Source organism: Corythoichthys intestinalis, chromosome 13 (genome assembly GCF_030265065.1).
Source record: "Corythoichthys intestinalis isolate RoL2023-P3 chromosome 13, ASM3026506v1, whole genome shotgun sequence".
Lineage (NCBI taxonomy): Eukaryota > Metazoa > Chordata > Actinopteri > Syngnathiformes > Syngnathidae > Corythoichthys > Corythoichthys intestinalis.
In genome coordinates this window covers 9,322,361-9,342,077 of record NC_080407.1, presented here as the reverse complement: position 1 = coordinate 9,342,077, position 19,717 = coordinate 9,322,361, and the positions used below count along the sequence as shown (strand labels likewise).

The 19,717-nt window shown below is 39.3% G+C and overlaps 4 protein-coding genes across 10 annotated transcripts; 2 read left to right on the top strand and 2 right to left on the bottom strand.

Moving 5' to 3' along the window:
- The first annotated feature begins 173 nt into the window (after positions 1-173).
- Positions 174-11,934, top strand: spx (spexin hormone). Its single transcript, XM_057854872.1, has 5 exons — positions 174-1,721; positions 1,808-1,865; positions 1,959-2,021; positions 2,630-2,716; positions 2,809-11,934. Exons 1-5 carry the CDS (start codon positions 1,626-1,628, stop codon positions 2,871-2,873), a joined length of 369 nt encoding a protein of 122 aa, XP_057710855.1. The 5' UTR covers positions 174-1,625; the 3' UTR covers positions 2,874-11,934.
- gys2 (glycogen synthase 2) lies at positions 2,466-11,960 on the bottom strand. Of its 6 annotated transcripts, none has more exons than XR_009066659.1 (17): positions 11,622-11,958; positions 10,423-10,604; positions 10,163-10,354; positions 9,917-10,102; positions 9,485-9,629; positions 9,289-9,406; positions 8,638-8,758; positions 8,449-8,555; positions 7,705-7,764; positions 7,566-7,644; positions 7,035-7,148; positions 6,611-6,737; positions 6,446-6,541; positions 6,131-6,294; positions 5,311-5,391; positions 3,687-3,859; positions 2,466-2,894 (listed from the first exon to the last, which is right to left on the bottom strand). XR_009066659.1 is itself a non-coding variant. In XM_057854866.1 (17 exons), the coding sequence occupies exons 1-16, from the start codon at positions 11,743-11,745 to the stop codon at positions 3,702-3,704; spliced, it is 2,106 nt and encodes a 701-aa protein (XP_057710849.1). In that variant the 5' UTR covers positions 11,746-11,953; the 3' UTR covers positions 2,474-2,894; positions 3,687-3,701. The 6 variants fall into 6 exon arrangements, 2 of the variants coding, with proteins under 2 accessions (XP_057710850.1, XP_057710849.1); XM_057854866.1 differs by having other exon boundaries at positions 2,474-2,894; positions 3,687-3,911; positions 11,622-11,953; XM_057854867.1 differs by lacking the exon at positions 7,705-7,764 and having other exon boundaries at positions 2,469-2,894; positions 3,687-3,911; positions 11,622-11,956.
- Positions 11,961-12,074: 114 nt separating this feature from the next.
- On the top strand, positions 12,075-13,337 carry kiss2 (kisspeptin 2). The gene is made up of 2 exons (XM_057854871.1): positions 12,075-12,328; positions 12,853-13,337. Exons 1-2 carry the CDS (start codon positions 12,226-12,228, stop codon positions 13,080-13,082), a joined length of 333 nt encoding a protein of 110 aa, XP_057710854.1. The 5' UTR covers positions 12,075-12,225; the 3' UTR covers positions 13,083-13,337.
- A 597-nt stretch (positions 13,338-13,934) lies between these two features.
- ldhba (lactate dehydrogenase Ba) lies at positions 13,935-18,863 on the bottom strand. Of its 2 annotated transcripts, none has more exons than XM_057854868.1 (8): positions 18,704-18,863; positions 16,681-16,819; positions 16,496-16,613; positions 16,258-16,431; positions 15,977-16,150; positions 15,412-15,529; positions 14,888-15,011; positions 13,935-14,399 (listed from the first exon to the last, which is right to left on the bottom strand). In XM_057854868.1, exons 2-8 carry the CDS (start codon positions 16,807-16,809, stop codon positions 14,232-14,234), a joined length of 1,005 nt encoding a protein of 334 aa, XP_057710851.1. In that variant the 5' UTR covers positions 16,810-16,819; positions 18,704-18,863; the 3' UTR covers positions 13,935-14,231. The 2 variants fall into 2 exon arrangements, with proteins under 2 accessions (XP_057710851.1, XP_057710852.1); XM_057854869.1 differs by having other exon boundaries at positions 16,681-16,816; positions 18,704-18,841.
- Positions 18,864-19,717: the final 854 nt, after the last annotated feature.

The window sequence follows — 19,717 nt, the reverse complement described above, 5'->3', positions numbered from 1 at the left end:
AATGCTAGTCAGTACTTCATGTTGGAATGTTTTAAGTTGTTTTCCATGTTTTCAATCTTCCATCGTTTGCTTCTAAGCACAATGGGAAAACGTCAATACTCGATGCCGCTTGACGCTAGCCAACATCGGCTCGCCCGTCCGGTGGACAATATCATTTTGAAAAACGGCACCGTCGGCAGAGCGGGAAATTGCTCACTGCGGCATTTTTAATTCAGAAATATTTACGGCATACTAGAAGCATTCAATGAACGACGTGGAATTGATCGGTCGCAGCCATTCATTCATGCGCTCGGTTCATCAAATTGGCGTGACCTATCGCTGCCGCGGGGAGGTTTTCTTGCCACGAGGCTATAAATACAAGAAGACCGGCGCGAAGTTAGGGAAGACCTTTTCAACCTCTGTTCGCTCACTGGACGCTGAAGCTGTGAGAGATTCAACATGAAGGTAAGTACTTAAGTACTCCAGGATGAGATTTGTAAAATTATGTGAATATTTACATTTCATAGTGATAATTCATCATGTTTTGACAAAAGTTAAATTTTTGCATGAGTTGTTACCTAACTATCAAGTAAAAACTTCATATTTATCACATTTTTATGTTATTTGTCAAGTTAGCGTTTTTACATGATAATTACATGTTAATTATCACGCTTTTACATAAGTTTTTACAAGAGGTTATTTCACAAAATTAAGGTTTTACATGATACTTAAGTTTTTACGGGATATTACATTTTTACATTATTTACATTTTGAGAATTACCACATTATTACATGGTTATTATCACGCTTTTATATTGGTTTTACATGAGGTGTTTTTTCACATAAGGATTTACATGAGTTACCACGTTTTTACATGATAATGACATGATGTTAATTATCACGCTTTTACAAGTTTTTACAAGAGGTTATTTCACAAAATTAAGGTTTTACATGATATTTAGGAAGTTTTTACAGGATGATTATTACAATTTTACATTAGCTTTACATTTTTAGATAATTACCACATTATTACATGGTTATTATCACACTTTTATATTACTTGGTTTTACATTAGGTGTTTTTTCACATAAGGATTTACATGAGTGACCACGTTTTTACATAAGATTTTACATGATTAAGCTTTTACTCGATGGTTAGCCTCATTTTACACATGGTTTTACATGTTATCACAATTTCACATGATGATAATCAGGTTTTTGCTTGATAGTTAATCATGTTTTTACATGATGGCTACCACGTTATACATATCACGTCTACATGTTATCCCATTTTACGTGATGATTAGCACGTTTTGACATGTTCTGTTTTTAGATGATGATGATGATAATCACGTTTTACATGATTCACATTGCTACATGATAGTTGCGGTTTACATATCAGATGTACATGCCAGGTTTTTACATAATTATCACGTTTTTACATGATAGTTACCATGTTTTTATATGATATCGCGTTTTCACAAGGTATTCCTTTTCATGGTACACGTCCTTTACCTATTGTCAATTTTTACATGGTAATTATCACCTTTTTACTTGGTAATTATGTTGTTTGCTCAAAATACCTCTACTTTTTAGACTAAAAATACACATCATAAAGAGGTTTTTAATTCTGAAAGGAGTTATAAAATGTTTCTCCTGCAGGGTTTGAAGACCATCACTTTAACATGCGTTCTCGTTCTCTTCCTGGCTGCATTTGTGGCACAAACTTGGAGTGCACCAAAGGTCAGTATTTTTGTGTCCATGTTTTTACAGTATCAATTTTTGAACTTGAACTGTCATCTAAATTTGTTTAATTGTCTTCCTTTAAGGGCTCTTTTCAAAGGAGAAACTGGACTCCGCAAGCTATGCTGTATCTTAAAGGCACCCGTAAGTACTGGAATCCAACTTATTTACAGTACATGGAAAATATTTCCTAAACGTTTACAATATGCTGCTTTGAATTTCTGTGCAATTTCCCAGAAGGACGCAGGTTCATATCAGAGGACCGAAAAGAGGGCGACGTCTATGATACTTTACACTTAGGTAGAGTTGATTTTTTTTTTTTTTTTTTTCTTCTTCTTCTCCATAGGTAAAACTGCATTCTGTCAGTTAAATAAACAGAAATTTTCCACTTCCACAACGAAATAAGTTTTATACTATTTAGTAAATACTTTTAAGTTTGATAATCAGAATTTAATACAGAAAATCTAAGGGTTTTAATTTGCAAATACAATAATAATGGAGTTGGCGTGGCTCAGGAGTAGAGTATTCATCCGCCAACCTAGAGGTTATGGGTTCGATTCTCCGCCCTGATGAACGTCATCTAAGGTGGATGGAGGTGTAGTGTGAAGCGCTTTGAGGGCCTTGAAAGGTGGACCGGCGCTATACAAATACAACACCATTTACTAATAACTCATTGCCTGCCATTGACAGTACATGACATCCAATTAATTTCATCTGGGCTGTGAGGAAAAGCGGCATGGAAAATGAATGAATGAATGAATATGAAATGATTTAGCGATGCAAGGTAACAATTTGTCACGGACCATGTTTTTTTTTTGTTTTTTTTTAACAAATAACCAGTCATGAAAGTGCCGTTTCAGAGCAAGTTTAAGGTCTAAAACAGTATTGCGATGTTCTTGTCCTCGTAGAAACCCGCAGTCAAAACACAGAGAAGCTGAGTGTGGACCAAGCTGCCACTATATTGCTCAACTTTTTGCAGCAGGCCAGGGACAGCGGTGAGAGTAATACTCCTTAACACAACACCACAAACCCAGATTCACTTATTTGTAGTTCCTTTTAATACATGACAGTTTTCGTTTTCTCGTAGCTGACGACAATCCAGACGAGGTGTACTTTCAGGAGGTGCCAGTGTGGAAACGAGAGTACTTCTGAGTAGGATGGACGTCTTCATTTCTGTGCGAGGGAGAAGAAATGTTTTGTATCATATATCGTCAATTCAGAGTACTGTATATTGGAAATGTGATGTTTTAATAAACTACATTTGAACTGATGCCAAGATTTGTGTAATCTATTCTATTCCGTGTCTGTGTTCAAATTAATCCCTTCATTCAATCTTGAGTTATCAAATTTGCTTGTAAAAGAAACAGGTGAGTAGAATTTGGGGTAGTGAGGTCAAAGATCAGAAAATGAAGTTTACGATAGGGTGTTAACAGGTTAGCCTATTCAAATTTGCAAAATAGGTGGTGTTTTGAGAAGGGTCAAAGGTCACAGAGGTAAGAACGTTTTTCATACTTTGGGTTATGTCTTAAAATTGACAACGCAGTAATGAGGTCAGAGGTCAGAAAAGGAAGTTTACGATAGGGTGTTAACACGTTATCTGGTTCAAATTAGCAAAATATTGAGAAGGGTCAAAGGTCACAGAGGTCAGAAGTGGCTTTTTATACTTTGCGCTTTGTCTTAAGATAAAACCTGAACAAAGCATTAGTGAGGTCAAAGGTCAGAAAAGGAAGTTTACGATAGCATGAAAGCAGATTAGCCTATTCAAATTTGCAAAGTAGTGATATATTGACAAGAGAAAGGGTCAAAGGTCACTGAGGTCAGAAGTATGGTGTTGGGTTATTTGGCTTAAAACTGAACAAAGCAGTAGTGAGGTCAAAGGTCAGAAAACTAAGTTTACGAAAACTTGTGTATTTGTCAACTAAAACAAGAGTAAGCTAGCACATTTTACATGATGTCTGATCTCACCCGTCATCGACACGATTATCCTGACTGTTTCTTCGTGCCTCTTGGCGTAGCGCCTAGGACGAAGGGAGCTTTTATATTCAGACGGTCCTTTTCGGCCTCTTCGTCTTCATCATACGGTTCGTCGTCGTCTTCATCTTCCACATCACTGTGGTGTGGTGTGGAGTGGACAGAAACTGAAGGAGAGGGAGGCACCGAGTAAGGTCGGGGATAGCGAAAACCCTCCGTCTGTGGAGAAAAATGTGGATTACACCTTACAGTGTTGTATTTGGCAACCCTGTTAATTTTTATCTTAGCCTTTTGGATGAAATAGTTCTTAGTCTGAGTCATATTTTGGTAATTTCAAAATGGTTTAGTGAATTCTTCGTCTAGTTTCGTTGATGAATATCTTTATATGAATGATATTTTCCTAGCAAATGTCGTAGCATCTTCAAGCCAACTTGGTGAGGGTTTTCCTGTGGGTGGTTTTATTTGTCACTAGAGCCACGGGGCACTACCACTGTTGGCCGTAGCTGACACCAACAAAACCAAAACATCACTTGCTATGCCAATATTACCTAAGAACATAAAGTATGATAGCACCAATAACTATACCCGTGGCCACTATGTGATGGGGGCTGGTAACCGAGAGGCGGGAAGGTAAGTCGTAAAGAAACTGGTGGGTGTACACAATTCCAGCAGTGTGAGTTTGGCAACCCAGAATATGGGAAATCACCCAGGTGTTGATAGGTTGGTGTCCCACTTTATGCTACTTGATTGTTAATCCTGGCACCAACAATCTCATTAACCTAAATGTTCCTCGTTGCACCGAGTCATGCGTGAACCCACTTCGACGTGAGATAGTCATGTAGAAAAATGGTATTGCTGTGCGCGGGGCACCAGGGGGCCCCGGCACCATCCCCGTTAATGCTAATGCTCCAAAATGAAAAGACAGCTTCTTGTTAACCTGCTGTATTATCAAAATGTACAGTACGGTACATGAAATAGCATAGCATGAACAGGCAAATAGTATATATCCCTGAAATCTGAGAAAAATAAAGTCTTGTGATGTGACGCAATGTAATATAATCGGTCAATGCACTACAATGTGATGGCTTGTCAATCATCCAAATGCTAAGCTGCCAATTAAGGTCTGACAAATGTGGATCGGGTACATCTCTTGGTACGACTTCAATTGGGAGGTATAAATTAACAGAAAGTGAACTGAGCTCAGGAAATGACCAAAATTGCCCCAACATGAACAGGAACTATAGCATTCTGGGGTCACTTCCTGTACAGTTCGGAACATTTCCTGTTGATTTTAGGGCATAATCCAGCAACTTCAGGAAACAACTCCGAAAAGACCCCAGATCAATTGGAAGTAACCTGGTAATAACAGGGAGTGGCTCCAAAATGACCAAAAATCAACAGGAAGTGACCAGGCACATTTTCAAAATCATCAAAAAATGACCATATATCAACAGAATTTGACCCGAAATTCTTCCAAATGTACACATTTACACGAGCGTGTTGCTCATTCTCGGAAAACAAAGTTAAAAATAGTATGAGATTGCACAGCATATTTTTCCAATATGTTCGTCTTTCTTACATGTGTTACACATTTTGAAATTGTAGTTTTGGATCTGACCTTCAGAGGTGCCATGGGGTCCACTTTAAACTTGTCAGGGAAAGCTCGACTGAGCGCAAGGAGGCGTGCATGAATGTAGAACTGGAAAAAAGAAAACAAAAGGACCATTTTGTTAATGATTTTAGCAAAGAAGCTTGTTTGTATTGTTGTTTTAGGCTTTATGTTTTCAAACATGGTTAGTTTATTTTCTTGTTGTTGGAAATCGATAGGACTCAACATAAGTTTTTGTGCTATCGAAATGAACGGCGAATAGGGTAATTGGAAGTCAATGGGATAGTAGGGCTATTGGAAATGAATGGGTATGTTTTGGCAAATTTTGACTGGACCGTACTGTATGTGTTTGGCAAATGTAATGGAAGACAAGTAGCAATTTGAAATGTCACATTTATATATATTTTATTTTCTTTATGGGTTTTTGACCCATTCCAAAGCTACAGGAATTGACCTGATATCAATGGGAAGTGACCCAGTAACAAATGGAATTGATTTTGAAATGACCCGAGATCAACAGGAAAGTACCCAATAAAAACAGTAAATGTCCCCAAAATGACCCCGGATCAATTGGAAGTGACCCCAAAATGCCCCCAAATCAACAGGCTGTGACATGATTTCAACAGGAAGTTACCCCTTGAAACCTCCAAAATCTACAGGATGTGACCCTGAAATGCCTCAAAATCAATCCAGAAATTGCATTTTCTAGTTTCCAGTTCCAATTTGGTGTAAAATAAAGTTTTGATGCAAATCCTCGGCCCCCGAATTTTCAAATATTGCTATTTTTCTTCGTCTGTGACATGGAATTGTGCTCGTTTTATGAACAAACCCGTCCCAGGTATCTCCAGTCCAACAAATCGGACAACCTCTCCGCTCTATTTCGCTGGATGATGCGCTGACGCCGTGACTGTTGGCAAAAATTGAACATGAACTGAGTCAGCTGGTTACATGACTCATCCGCAGAACGGAACCGCCGGTCCACGATGTAAATACCTGAGGGAGAGAAAATGTGGCAGTTAGAGTATGAAAATGTTTGTCCTCACATTGAAAAGTGACAGCTTTCTCTTAATCTTTGTTTGAGAGTCGTTTTGAGGGTTTTTCATACCAATGTACGTTGCATTTACACTATGTAGGAAGTACACACCATAGGCAGCGGGGTCTGATACATGTTCCTCCATGAAGCACCCAAAACCAGAAAGATTAGTGGTCACACTGGGAATGCCCATAACAGTGCATTCACCTGAAGAAGTAGAAGACGACTTATGAAATATGTACTAGAGTGACCATCCATTACTTGTAGTACCCGTACCGGGTGTGTACCCCCAAGGTTCATAGTAGGAGGGGAATACTCCAAGGTTACAACCTCGAACAAACTCTTCGTAGTCCATTGGTAGCAGAGGACTTGTGGATGATAGGAATTCAGGATGGAAGATTACCTGAGAACAGTTATTTTTAATACGTTTGAGACTGACATTTGAACATTCACAGTGAGTATAGGTAAATTTGATGTCTATTGTTGCTAATTGAAGCCAAAGTGTTCATTTTGGGTCACTTCCTTGAAATTTTAAAAATAATTTATTTTTAAAGAAATGATTCGTTTTTTAAATATATTAACTTATCCAATGCCATTGACAGCTATAGACATCCAACGTCATGGACCGTTTTCTGTACAACTGTCAAATTACGGCACACAAATCAAGTTATTTTAATTGCAGGGACGCAATTAATAGTACCTTAACACGGTCATTCCTGGAATTGAAGAGACCGATCCGTCTGATGTTTGCTAAGATGGGATCTGTCGAGTCATCCAGCATGTTGTGGGTTGTCACCGGAGGGAGGCTGTGCCTCTGAGAAATGGATAAGACATAAAACCATCGTGGAGGTAGCTTGTGAAATAAAAAAATCGGGAGAGCAGCAAATGAAAAACTACAAATCATGCGCTACCAATAAGCATATTCGGTCCATCATCCTCACCAGACAGTTGCAGTCTGTACTCAATTTCAAAGCTCAGAAATATTGACGTTCGCATCAATTCATTTCAGAGCTTTTAATGGGCATTTGGATTTTAACCAGCTTTTATACATCCATCACACTGACGCAACTGGTCTATTAAACTCCGTCTGTATGGTGAAGATCCATATTTCCAATTACAGTACTTTGAACATCTCCCGGTTCAACCGCTAGCATGTACAGCTAGCTAAAAGTGTGCAGTGCTTGCAAAAAATAGACAGATTTTACATCATACCTTTTTAAATGAAAAGTACCTGAGTGGCGTAGATGGCTCTCTTCATTATAGTGAAGTCATCTCGGTCCAGGATGGAGTCCATATCAGGGATCTTGCCCCTGATTCCAATAGGAATTATATCAGCACATTTTTCATGATAGTTATGAAAGTGATCTTACATTAATAGCGCATCATACAGCCGTTTCCCAAACTTCTCTTTCACAGCGTGCGCCGTATCCCTATGGAATAGAAACGCTATTTAATTCTGGTTGAAGGAATGAGAAATTTTTAGCTTTTACCTCATTGGCTGCCATTAACAGCGCTACCTAGCTAGCTGCAAGCTTCACCCTTCAATTGAATTGGACATTTACTAGTATAACTAATTGGTGGGAGGATGCAATTTGCTCAGAGGAACAACACATTTAGTTTTTACCTCATTAAGTGCTGTTGACGGTCGTAGCTGCTAGCCAGCTAGGTAGCGGCCACTTACCAGCTTCAAATGAATTGGGCGTTTACTTGTGATAAACTAATTGATGGTAGGTTTGAAAACGACCTCGAAAAGTACACACTGTACAGCATCGGTACATTATTCCGTAGTACAACCCAATACTGATGTCATTTTTGTGCAGTATCATTTCAATGCTATTCTAATCTAACTTTTTTTTTTTTTTTAATAAAATTACATTTTGAAACAATTTACAAAAATATTGCAAGATTTATTTTTAAAATAGTACGGCATTTTCATGTTATGGCATACTATTAGCAGTATCTGCTCGATCTTAGTAGTTCATTTCACTAATGTCTAGTTGTTTTGAATCGAAACATACCCAAAGTACATTTATTTTTAGTTTTAGACAATTCTGTATCTTTAAAACCGTCCCCAGCATGTAATTTGAACATAAAATTCTAAAAGTATAGCATACCAGAGTTGTTTGCGTATCGCTTGCCCCTTCAAGGACTCTACGTTGAAATTGTTGGTTTTAGCTGGCATTATAAAGAAAACGACCACTGTCACATCATTCCTGTGGAGCTGAAAATAGTATTGAGCAAAAAGAGGGATTAGCACAGCTAGCTAACATTCATACCTGTACAAAAATTAAATTTGCACTAACCTTAAGGAGGTAGTTGAGCCTGGATAGCGATTCAAGAAAAAGGTCTGCTCCTTTGTTGGAGAACTCGTAGCGCCCGGCAATGAAGAAGAATAGCGTTTTATCCAGGTTGAAGTCCAAATGTCTGTTGAAATAGTTTTTAAAGCATATTTCATACTTGAAAAATGGCCGTTTTTTTCTGCATTCGCATTTGCTGCCATTGACATGGAGAGGCGAACATGAATTGCTTTGTTTTTACATTGAGCACAGTCAATTAGGGATTAATTTGAGGCATTTCCAGGTTGCTTCCTTTTGATTTTACGGCATTTTTTGCGCCACTTCCTGTTTATTGGTCACTGCCTGTTGATTTTGGGGAATTTCCAGGTGATGGCTGTTGATTTCGGTTCACTTCCTGTTGCTTATGAGGCAGTACAGAGCAACTTACTGTTGATTTTAGGACATTTCTGGGTCACTTTCTATTCATTGGTCACTGCCTGTTGATTTCGAGTCACTTCCTGTTTTTTGGGCATTTTTGCGTCCCTTCCTTGTTAACTCATTGGCTGCCATTGACGGCACTAGAGGTCCAACGTATTATGATTGGGAGGGCAAAATGAATGAATGTGACTGCGGACAAAAAAGTATTGAGTCGTCAATAACACAGAGAAATAGACTGACCCATAAAAGTGTCCCCTGACAAATTCTTGGATGCGAGCCTTGCTGATGGAGTGCAGGTTCTGAAACTCGTGCATGGCAGAGAACTTTTTGACATTCAGACCGTTCGGAGTCACCACATCTGTTTCAATGACAATTTTCAAATGAAATACAAACAACGGCACAAGCTGTAATTGATCATTTTCGACTGAATATCCACCCGGTTTTCGGTGTAGAATGTGATTGGCCTCCACGGCGGTGATCTGTGAGACTGTTGTGAAGACGTGAGAACAATGGACGGCGGCTCGTTCCAAGCAGTAACGATGGTAGATCTGACGCTCGCCTGCCTCCTTGTCAAGGTTGAACTAGCACGCGTGGGAAAGGATCATGTAGAAGATAATGAAGAAAATATGGATTTCACGTTCAGGTCGAAGAGTAGAAGTTTGTTGTCAATTATTTTTGGAGTGGCCTTTCGCACGAGGTTGACCTTTACAGCGAGCCAATTAGAAAAGCCCACACATTTCAACATCTTTAACCCCTCAAAATCTGACTGTTTAAAATAAAACTGGAGGAATTTATTATAATATTTTTCCCATAAATATATATATTTTTTAAGTGAATGAGTTTAAAGGTCCACTCTGAAGCCAGTCACCTTATCTAAGTTATTGTAGAAATCAACGTTCCCCGCGCAGAGGTATCGTCCCAGTAGAGTGGCATGCGTGGTGAACACCGTCGCCATGGGGATATTACGATTGCAACACAAAATCAGCCCCGGTCCGGCCTGCCACTCATGGAAATGAGCCACCACGTCGGGTTTATCTCCAAGCTGCTCCGTTAACTGCAAACGCACCATGAACGTCAAATACTTCTATTTCCATCAGGAGGCCCTCGAAGTCACCTTTTTGAAGAACCAGGCGATGAGGGAGCCTAAGATGAGAGCGTCATTAGCTTCCCTGTCTTGATAAGGCAGGCCAATGTTGCAGCTCTGCCAAAAGTCTCCCTTCCAGCGGTCCAAGTTCCAAGCGGCAGAACCGATATCAAAAAGAATCACATAAGGACTGCCCTCGATTAACCAGCGGCCGAAATAAACCTAAACCAAAAAAAAAAAAACATGGCTCTAAGATCGCTGTCAAGAGGCTAAATAAAGAGCGGATTCACCTGGCAGCCATTTTGGATCAGGTCATCCATTGCTTTCCTGATGGGAGGAAAGGGTGGCTCGCAAGCTTCCACCTGCGTCTTAAAGTTGTGTTCAAAGTACGGCCCCAGCATGAAGTAGTTCTCCCCCCATTCATCCACAGTGATCTTAGCCTTGGTTTGGATCACCGTGTAGATTCCTCCGACTGTTCCGACACAAAAACAATACCTGAAAGTCCTCTGAAGTGGACAGGGTGAACAGTCGGGCTTAAAACAAACTAAATACTCTACCATTACTAGAAAATACAATTTCTGCAGAAATTGCGATGGTAGCTTCACTATCATGTATATGAATATATGTATGTACAGTATGTATATGTATATCTGAGGGGTCGGGAACCCTTTTGACCAAGAGAGCCAAAGTACCCAACATACTTATATCCATATACTGTATGTGTGCATACATACTGTATATATACATATATACACACACACATATATATATATTATATACAGTATATATGAAATGAATGGGATTTTTTAAAATCAAATTTTAGCCTTAATGTATGTTTTTGGCACAATCTTTGTGAATGAGTTGTTTTCTTTAATAAGTTTTTGTGTGTGTGTAAATGATAGGACTGGGTTAAAAATGTTTTGAAATGTCACTTTTTAAATAGATTTATTATTCATGACAGAATATTATCGAGGGTACATGCAAAGCTACTATCCTAATAATAATACTTTGTTAAAATGCTGTTTCTTCGCCAACGAAATCTTGAACTGACCTATGAATGTGATTGTGAAAGTTTTGTTTGTCTACATGTGCCTGACCACAAGTCCAGGGTGTCCCTTACCTCACCTAGCTCAAGGTCAGATGGGGAACGATAATATAGAAAAGTGACCCTCAACTTCCTCAAAATCAACAGGAAGTTGCCCGATATCGACAGGAAGTTACCCCAAAATGCCTCAAAATGAACAGAAAGTATACCGACCATCACTGCAAAGCTACGGTTACAATTTCTCCACAAATTGCATTTTCGTTTCGCTTTTAATGCAGCGATCATCTGCGAACATGCTGGAGTGTGTTGCATTCAGGGACAACTCCAAAAGTGAGAATAAATAAGTCCAATAAAATCACACTGTGAATTTGTCTAATGGGTTAGCAGCTGGACATCAAGACTTAAAAAATAGCTGTTACCATTTAGAAGACCAACACATCTAACCTTTGTTGGTGACTTCCCAGGCCACCTCAAAGAGTAGCAGGTCCTCCACAGGCAAGTCATCCTCATCCCACGCCGGCAGGACGCCACTCAACGACGTCATGGACAAAGATCGAGACAGCGGCATATTAAAGCGACGACAGTTCGACCAAACCAACCTCTCAAAGAAATATTGGAGCTTCAAGCTAGCGAAACAAGATATTTATGCTCCTATGGGGGTAAAGAACTTCCACCCCGCCTACTGCAGCCAACCTTTAACCCACCTAGTGCTGATATTTGGTTCGGTGACGTCATGTTTGATGGCAAACAAACTACTGATAAAGCTAATCTGATGAAAATGATACCTCTTTTACGTTTCACTTTCGCTAATGCTAATGCTTGTAACGTCGAAACTCCCACCAGGTGTCAACATTTCTGAGAAAAACCATTGAATGATGCATTTCTACTCCGCAATTTACGGCTGTAAACGTAAATCCGTGCGATTGGTGGAGAGCTACCGGGTCGCAAGGTTACCTATTCGAGTGGTGCATAAAACAAGCCAGAATGGATGACGGCGGTCATACTTTAAAGCTTTTTTTTTGGACGCGAAAGGACATTTTCTTTGAAGATGAAGCTGGCAGTCGTGGTTCTTGTGTATGGGCTGATTGTTAGTCAAGATGTAGGATGTTTAGGAGCATCTCTGTCAGGATTTTTACCTAAGCAGGAAACGGGTAAGATGTTGGAATTTTTCAAAAGTGAAATGTGTTTTTTGCTCATTTACTATAGCCAACAGTCATTGAATGATTATTACATGGTAAAAAAAAAAAAAACATGTAATTATACGTTTATTACTATGAATTACAATAGTTGTTGGTATCTATTATTATGCAATATGTACTTCTAAGACATTTTTATTTAATTTGGCTTTTGCTCATTTGTTATAGCAAACAATCACCAAGAATTAACGTGTAGATATATGTAATACATGTAATACTACATTTATTACTATATAATTACAACATTTGTAGGTGTCCATGTTATGCAATATGTACTTGTAAGAATTTTTTTTTAGAATGTAGTTTTTGCTCTAATATAGCCAACATTAAGCAATGTTTAACAAATATACATATATGTATATCACACAGTGGTAACAACCATGTAAATATACATTAAGAAATATTTTTGGGGGACGTTGACATCTGAACTCTGCTGCTTTTCCAGCTATTTTTTTTACAGGTCTGATCTTTTCTGTCAGGTTCTGTCCTTTCCAGAAGAAGAGCAGTGGAAGACTTTCTGGAGGATCCCGAGCTGTGTTTCTCCCTGAGAGAAAACGACACCCAGCAGTATCTCCTGTGCAACGAGCGCAGAAACAAATTCAACATCAACCCGTTCGGCCTTCGCTTCGGGAAGCGCTACAACCGCGGTTACAGCTACAGCAGAGCCCGAACAAGTGGCTTTTCGCGGCAACTGGATGTCCTGACCTGAAACTGATGTGGACCTCGTCGTCCGACGTAGGACTACAAAAAATGTATTATTAAGAAATTGAAACACAAAAATGACTTGAAATGTAAAATGAACATGTAAAAGCATGCTTTCTGTAGTGTCCAAGTTGGACACAAGATGGCAGTAAATTGCTTTTCACAGTGAACTCTTTATTTTTTTAAGTTTATAAAGTAGTTTCATTCGATTTTGGACAAGATTATTAATCAAACTGCACTTTAATAAACGATTTCAACTTCATTCATTTGTAGTGCTTTCATGACACTTTTCAGCTAACCACAAAAATCCAAATGACATACACGTATAGAACTAAATGTGAAAAGCTAGCCTCGGCGACTCTAGAAAACGGCCATATTGAAGCAATGGACTTCCCTGGCAAGGAATGTAAGGTGATTGAAATAATCTTGAAGTAAGCAGTAAAAGTACTGCAGTTTTTAGCTATTTAAAAGTACATGCTCCACTGAGTTTAATGTTTATTGAATGGTGCTGACAGTAAATGGCCGACAAGTGATATCAGGTGTCACGATTGGCTAACAGCAAGTATTTCGCATCTAATTCTCTGTATATGTAATAACTATGTACATCTCGCTACGCTTCAGATCAGCAAAGAAACTAGCTAAACAGCTCACTCCTGAGACAAAGCTAACATTAGCATGGATTTGCAACACCGTTACCTTATTACAGTGACACCATACATTATCAATATCATGTTACAAAAATTGCACAATTGTTATTTAAGATAAGCCAATGAAGATAATTTGTAGTTTATTACCTATTATTGATGAATATGTACCTGAAAACCAGAGAAATGAATACTTTGATTCAAAAATAACATCCTTTTTCATGGTTTCAAATAATTTATTAAGTGATTATAATGTGTGCTTATGATCAATATCTTCTTTACTCAGCTATGAAGAAGCTGTGCTTCTGATTTTTAAACAGTAGGGAAACAGGAATAGAATTACAACCCGGTTTGGATGTGCTTCAACTCACACAGTACACAAACTACTTACATGACTCTTGATAATACACTTCAATTTACTAGTAATGAGGAAAATGTGCTTTTGTTTTGAAAGGGAAGCTTACTCGACTCCCTCAAAAATACTGATGTGCTTTAAATTTTTGCTGGAGTATTCAAACATCCTTGAGGTCCCTCTGGATACTCCAGAGAGTTTCAGCGCTTTTCTTCAGCTGAGCCACTTCGCCGTCGTTGAGCGTCATGTTAACGACGCTTCCGACGCCACCGCTGTTCAAAACGCAGGGCAGGGACAGGAAGACGTCTTCCCCAATGCCATACATGCCCTAAATAGATATGCAGTGTTTGGATCGGACGTATTTAGACAAAACATAGTTGGTCTGAAAGTTATTTAACACTGGGCAGTTGTTTGACTTCATTTATTTCAGAAATCTGGACAGTCTTAGAACTAACGTGGAGAAGGTTAAGCTAAGCTAACGGGACAGCCAGTAAGCAGACTATTACCTAAAACTGCAAGTAAAAGACTGTACATACTATGGAAGTTGAAAATAAACTTTTAGAGCTGATCAAAAAATGCTAAGCTAGCTAAAATAAGCTAAAGGGACAACAACCTACTACCTAAAACATGTGAATAAAAGGCTGTACATGCTACGAACCTGGAGGAAAAAACAGCTGTAGCGCTAATCTAAAAGAATCTTATGTTACCATTTCCCAACAACAGTATTTTTGACTTTATCAATTTAAAATCTACTCGTACGTAAAATACAGTATTTGTATTTTTTTTAATGTTTTTTTTTTTTTTTTTTTTTTGTACCTTGACCATAGTGGAAACCGGGTGGACACGGCTCATGTTCTTGACGATACTCTCTGTCAGGTCAGCCACGCTCAAGCCGATGGCCCAGTTGGTGTAACCCTTCAGCTTGATCACCTCATACGCACTAACACACAATGAGTTCATTGTTAATATTATGTTGTAATGACGTAATTGCTTGTGGAACATCAGACCGGATTAAGACATGACTGTTGTACTGTTGTTGAGTTTAAAACTAATCCGTTAGCACAATGAAGACAAGTCTCTTAAGCAAGTTCAGTAATGTTAATACTACTGCTGCTTCAACTGTGTGAAAAAATGATTCTGAACTACACTTCTGAATGAGTAACTATCACATAAATCTTTAATTGTACTGAAAAACTGTAATTCTAATGAAGTTGTGATGTTGTCTGGATAGTCCTTTCATCTTTGCCTGAACAACATCCATTTTACACAATGACTACTAGTTTAGAGCATACTTTTAAGTACAATTGTGTTTCTTTTTTGAACAAAACAACATGGCGTACCTGTCTACCACAGCTTTATGCGTAGCTTTCCACTGGTCTTTATCGGCATCAGTGCCGATTTCGGGATTCAGCTTCTGCAAGTTGACCCCAGCGACATTTGCGCCACTCCATACAGGCACTGGGATGGAAGAAATAGAAGAATTGGGATTTTCAAGTCAATATAATGCAGGACTTTTCACTTCCTGTTGATTTTTGAGTCACTGCCTGGAGTCACTTCCTGTGCATTTTGGACCACTTTCTGTTGATTTTAGGGCATTCTTTGGAATGGGTCATTTCCTGGTTTTGGTCACTTGCTGTTGATTTTGGGCCATTCCCAGGTCACTTCCTATATATTTTGGGTCACTTTCTGTTGATTTTAGGGCATTTCTGGGTGACTTTCTTTTAGTTTTAGGGCAATTCGAGAAATATTTTGTGACGACCAGAAACATTGAACAAGTTAATACAAAGTAACATTTAATCTGTTTTTTTCTTAATGTAGTTTCAAAAATGGTATAGAGCGTTATTTGAGTATTGAGTTCAAAGTTTTAGTAGTGTGACAACAGTATTAATCTTTGTGGGCACTCACCACTGGTGTCTCCATGCTCGCCCAACACCCAACCGTTGAAAGAGCTAGCATGGATGCCGAGACGTTCGGCCATCATGAAGCGGAAACGGGCCGAGTCCAAGTTGGTCCCGCTTCCGATTACTCGGTGTTTGGGCAGGCCACTCAACTTCCAGGTCACATAGGTGAGAATGTCCACTGCAAATTGAGAAGGAATTGTTTTCAATCTTAAAACATTTCTGGAAAATCAAGCAAGAACAGGGAAGAATTCCACCTACGAAGCCGAAAGAAAATATTTCATGTACCTGGATTGGAGACGACGATAAGCGTGCACTGTGGGCTGTACTTCATGATCTGAGGAATGATGGACTTGAAGACGTTAACGTTCCTCTGCACCAGGTTGAGGCGACTCTCGCCCTCCTGCTGGCGGACTCCGGCAGTCACCACGACCAAGCGGGAGTTTGCGGTCACCGCGTAGTCTGGGAAATGAGAATGAGAGCTCTTGTTTTGATGTGACACGAGTACGCTATAGTGCATTCTGACCTTTGTCCGCGACAATTTTGGACGTCTTGAGGAAAAGGCTGCCGTGCTGAAGGTCCATCACCTCTCCCTTCAGGCGATCTTCCATCACATCCACCAGAGCTAGCTCATCACACAGATCCTATTGTGATAACAGACATTTTCAATTCTTCGCCATATCTCGATGATTGTAATACAGAGTGTCTCACCCGCAATAGGATGCTGATGGCGCAAGCCATGCCAACTTGGCCCACTCCGACAACTGTCACTTTGTTCCTGGGGGGCTCTTTAGAGCTTCCCGGCAGAGGGTTGATGAGTTTTTGGAGCACTGACGACATGACGGAGCTGCTGGAATGCAAGACGAAGTGACCAATGAACTGGACGTGACCTGGGAATGGCCCCGAACCAACATAAAGTGACCCAAAACCAACAGGAAGTTACCTGGGATTATTATGTATAAACGTGATATTATTATATGGAAAGGTGATAATTGTGATGTAATCACATTTACCATATTATCATGTAGACCTGTGCGGTCCATAGAGCGAGCTGGGCAAATGCTAGGGGTGTTGCAGTATCCAAAACGGCGTCAAGAAAAAAATGTTCAAAGTAACATTTGATGATAGCAGTATTCAAAAATTTATATAAGACAAGAAATCAAATGAACTACAATACATTTAGTACTAAGTCTTTGAAATATAATTAAATATTTTTTCTAAAGCTTCTTCTGCTCTTTCACTGTTCCCTGTGATGCGGTAATTTCACCACAGTCTCTAACACACCCACAGACCAGAGAGCTACTTGAAGGTGTTATTTTTATGCAATCCTCTGTAATTTAGCGACATCACGAAAAGACATAAGTCCTCCGGGTCACATTTTAGAAAGAAGATAGAAGAGAAGCATAAACGTGAACAAGACAGAGGTTTGTTGTGATGAAAACAACATTTTTAATTGCATAAACACCTATACGCAATTGCAAGGTAGCAGTTATTTACATAGAGTTTAGATGACATCCTGCTAAAGCTAAATTACACTCTTTCATTAGACAAGCCTGTTGTTTTAGAAATATTTTCAGTATTCAGCCAGGTGTGGATTGATGTCAGTTAAATTTACTCCTGCTCCCATTGTAGAGAATGTTGGACAAAGTGTATGGGGGACTACAGTTGTGTCTTGCTGATTTTCATGTCATTTGAAGGACTTTTACCTTGTGTTATATTGTGCTATTCAAATAAATTTGCCTTGCCAAAAAGTGTCAAGGATAACTAAATAAAAACACCATTAAGTATGCAATGAATAATTTCATAGTTCTGTGGTATGGGGGACTAAAAGTGTCATGGATTTAAATTCAAACATTTGGTATTAAATGAGTCATTAGTTCATTAAATTGGCAATTCCGTTCATGTGAAAAAAATATTAAATTTTGTTTTTTTTATTATCGTATATTATTTAATTCATTATTATTGAATGGTCCTGTGTTGTTGCAGTGCTTCATTAATCAATTTTATTTTTCACCCTCACCAGTCCAGGTTAGTGGCCGGATCCGGACACCTGATTGAGCCAGGTACTGTAAAGTTAGGCGCTATTATTGTTATGTCATGCTGGTTTCACAATCAACAGCTATTTGACTCAAACAATGTAACATTCAACTTTTTTCTCTTTGTAGATGCTCTTCTTAAAATATTTCCTTCCACCTCAGTACATCATGGGCCATCTTTTACAGCCACCTTATCCACATCAGCACCAAGTCCAAGCCAACCAAGTCCAGTACCTTCCCACACACAAACTGCCAGTGGAGAATGAAGTACAGTGTGAGTGTTAAAATATTTGTGGTGATAATAGGTATTGTTGCAAAGTGGGGGCACCAGCAGATGTGTTGTCTAGGGTTCCAAATTGGTTAGGAACGGCCCAGTTATTATGTAAAAATGTGATAAGTATCATTGAAAAAGAAAAAGATCCTATATTTTTTTGTGCGTGTAACAGCAATACGCATTCATATCGAAGATTTCCGTTCATCGATCGACTGAATGCTGCTCGTTTCCCTTAGCAACAGTGTTCCAAATTCCAAGCCGAGGATGTCCTGCGTGATTTCACCCCGACAGAAAATCAAGCATCAATGACCCGATTGTCCGATACGCGTCAACGAAAAGAAACGCCGCCGACCGAGCATCCAAACGCTATTGCTACACAACCGCCGCATTCCAATGAATCGGGAAAAATCAGCAGGCGACTTACGTTTTCTTGCGCTTTTTATATTCGTTGTCACTGGCAGGTGGCGAGAGGAGACTGGTGCGGAGGGAGGGAAAGCGCGGGAGGAGGCGGAGGACTGGGGGAGGAGAGCGGGGGCCGCTCGCTCACCCGTGCATGAAATTCACTCACAGCAAGAGGATGATTGGATGCCACAAGATTAGACGGTTAGCGACGTCAATGGCAGTGAAAAATACAAGTCAGATTTTCCCTGATAAAATGTCATCGGTATGAGGGGGTGCCAAGAAATAATGCTGTCGCCATATCTACATAAGTATCGCTCGCCCTACCAAAGATGGCCACCAGTGATGCATGCCACCGCTTCATAACATAATAAATCTGACCTTTTAAAAGTGATAAATTTGACTGGAATTGTCGCTTGACGCAAAAAAAAATTTCGAATAACCACCCCAAAATTTTCCATTCGCCCGTAAACATGGGTTTTGAAAAAAAAAATAAAAACAAAGTTTCAAAATTTATCTAGTCCTACTATTTTTGACCAAATCACATAATTTAAACATCAAAAATTCCAGGACGGCATAAAAGTTGTATACTGAATTTTGGTTCCCCCAAAATTCGCCAAAAACTTTCCCATCCAGTTCTAATGGGATGCCGTTGACAGCCATGCATGTCCAAATTACCCATTCATTTTCAATGGCAGGAAAACATACTGTAGGTTCTCATGATTTTTGACCATTTACCATGACAGCCCATTGACATTAAACTGGTGACCAAGTAAGTCGATGCCATTGACAGCCATGCACCTCCATGCCATTGACGGCCATATACGTCCAAATTTCCCAATCATTTTCAATGGCAAAAAAACTGTTTGGTTGTGATTTTTGACCAAAAACTTACCATTACAGCTCATTGTCATTCAACTGTTGCCTAAGTCAGTCGATGCCATTGACAGCCATGCAACAGGAAGTGGGTTCACTTTGAACGTCATAAATATGATGTTTTGACGTAACAAGCATTTGCCAACATAATAAATTCCACATT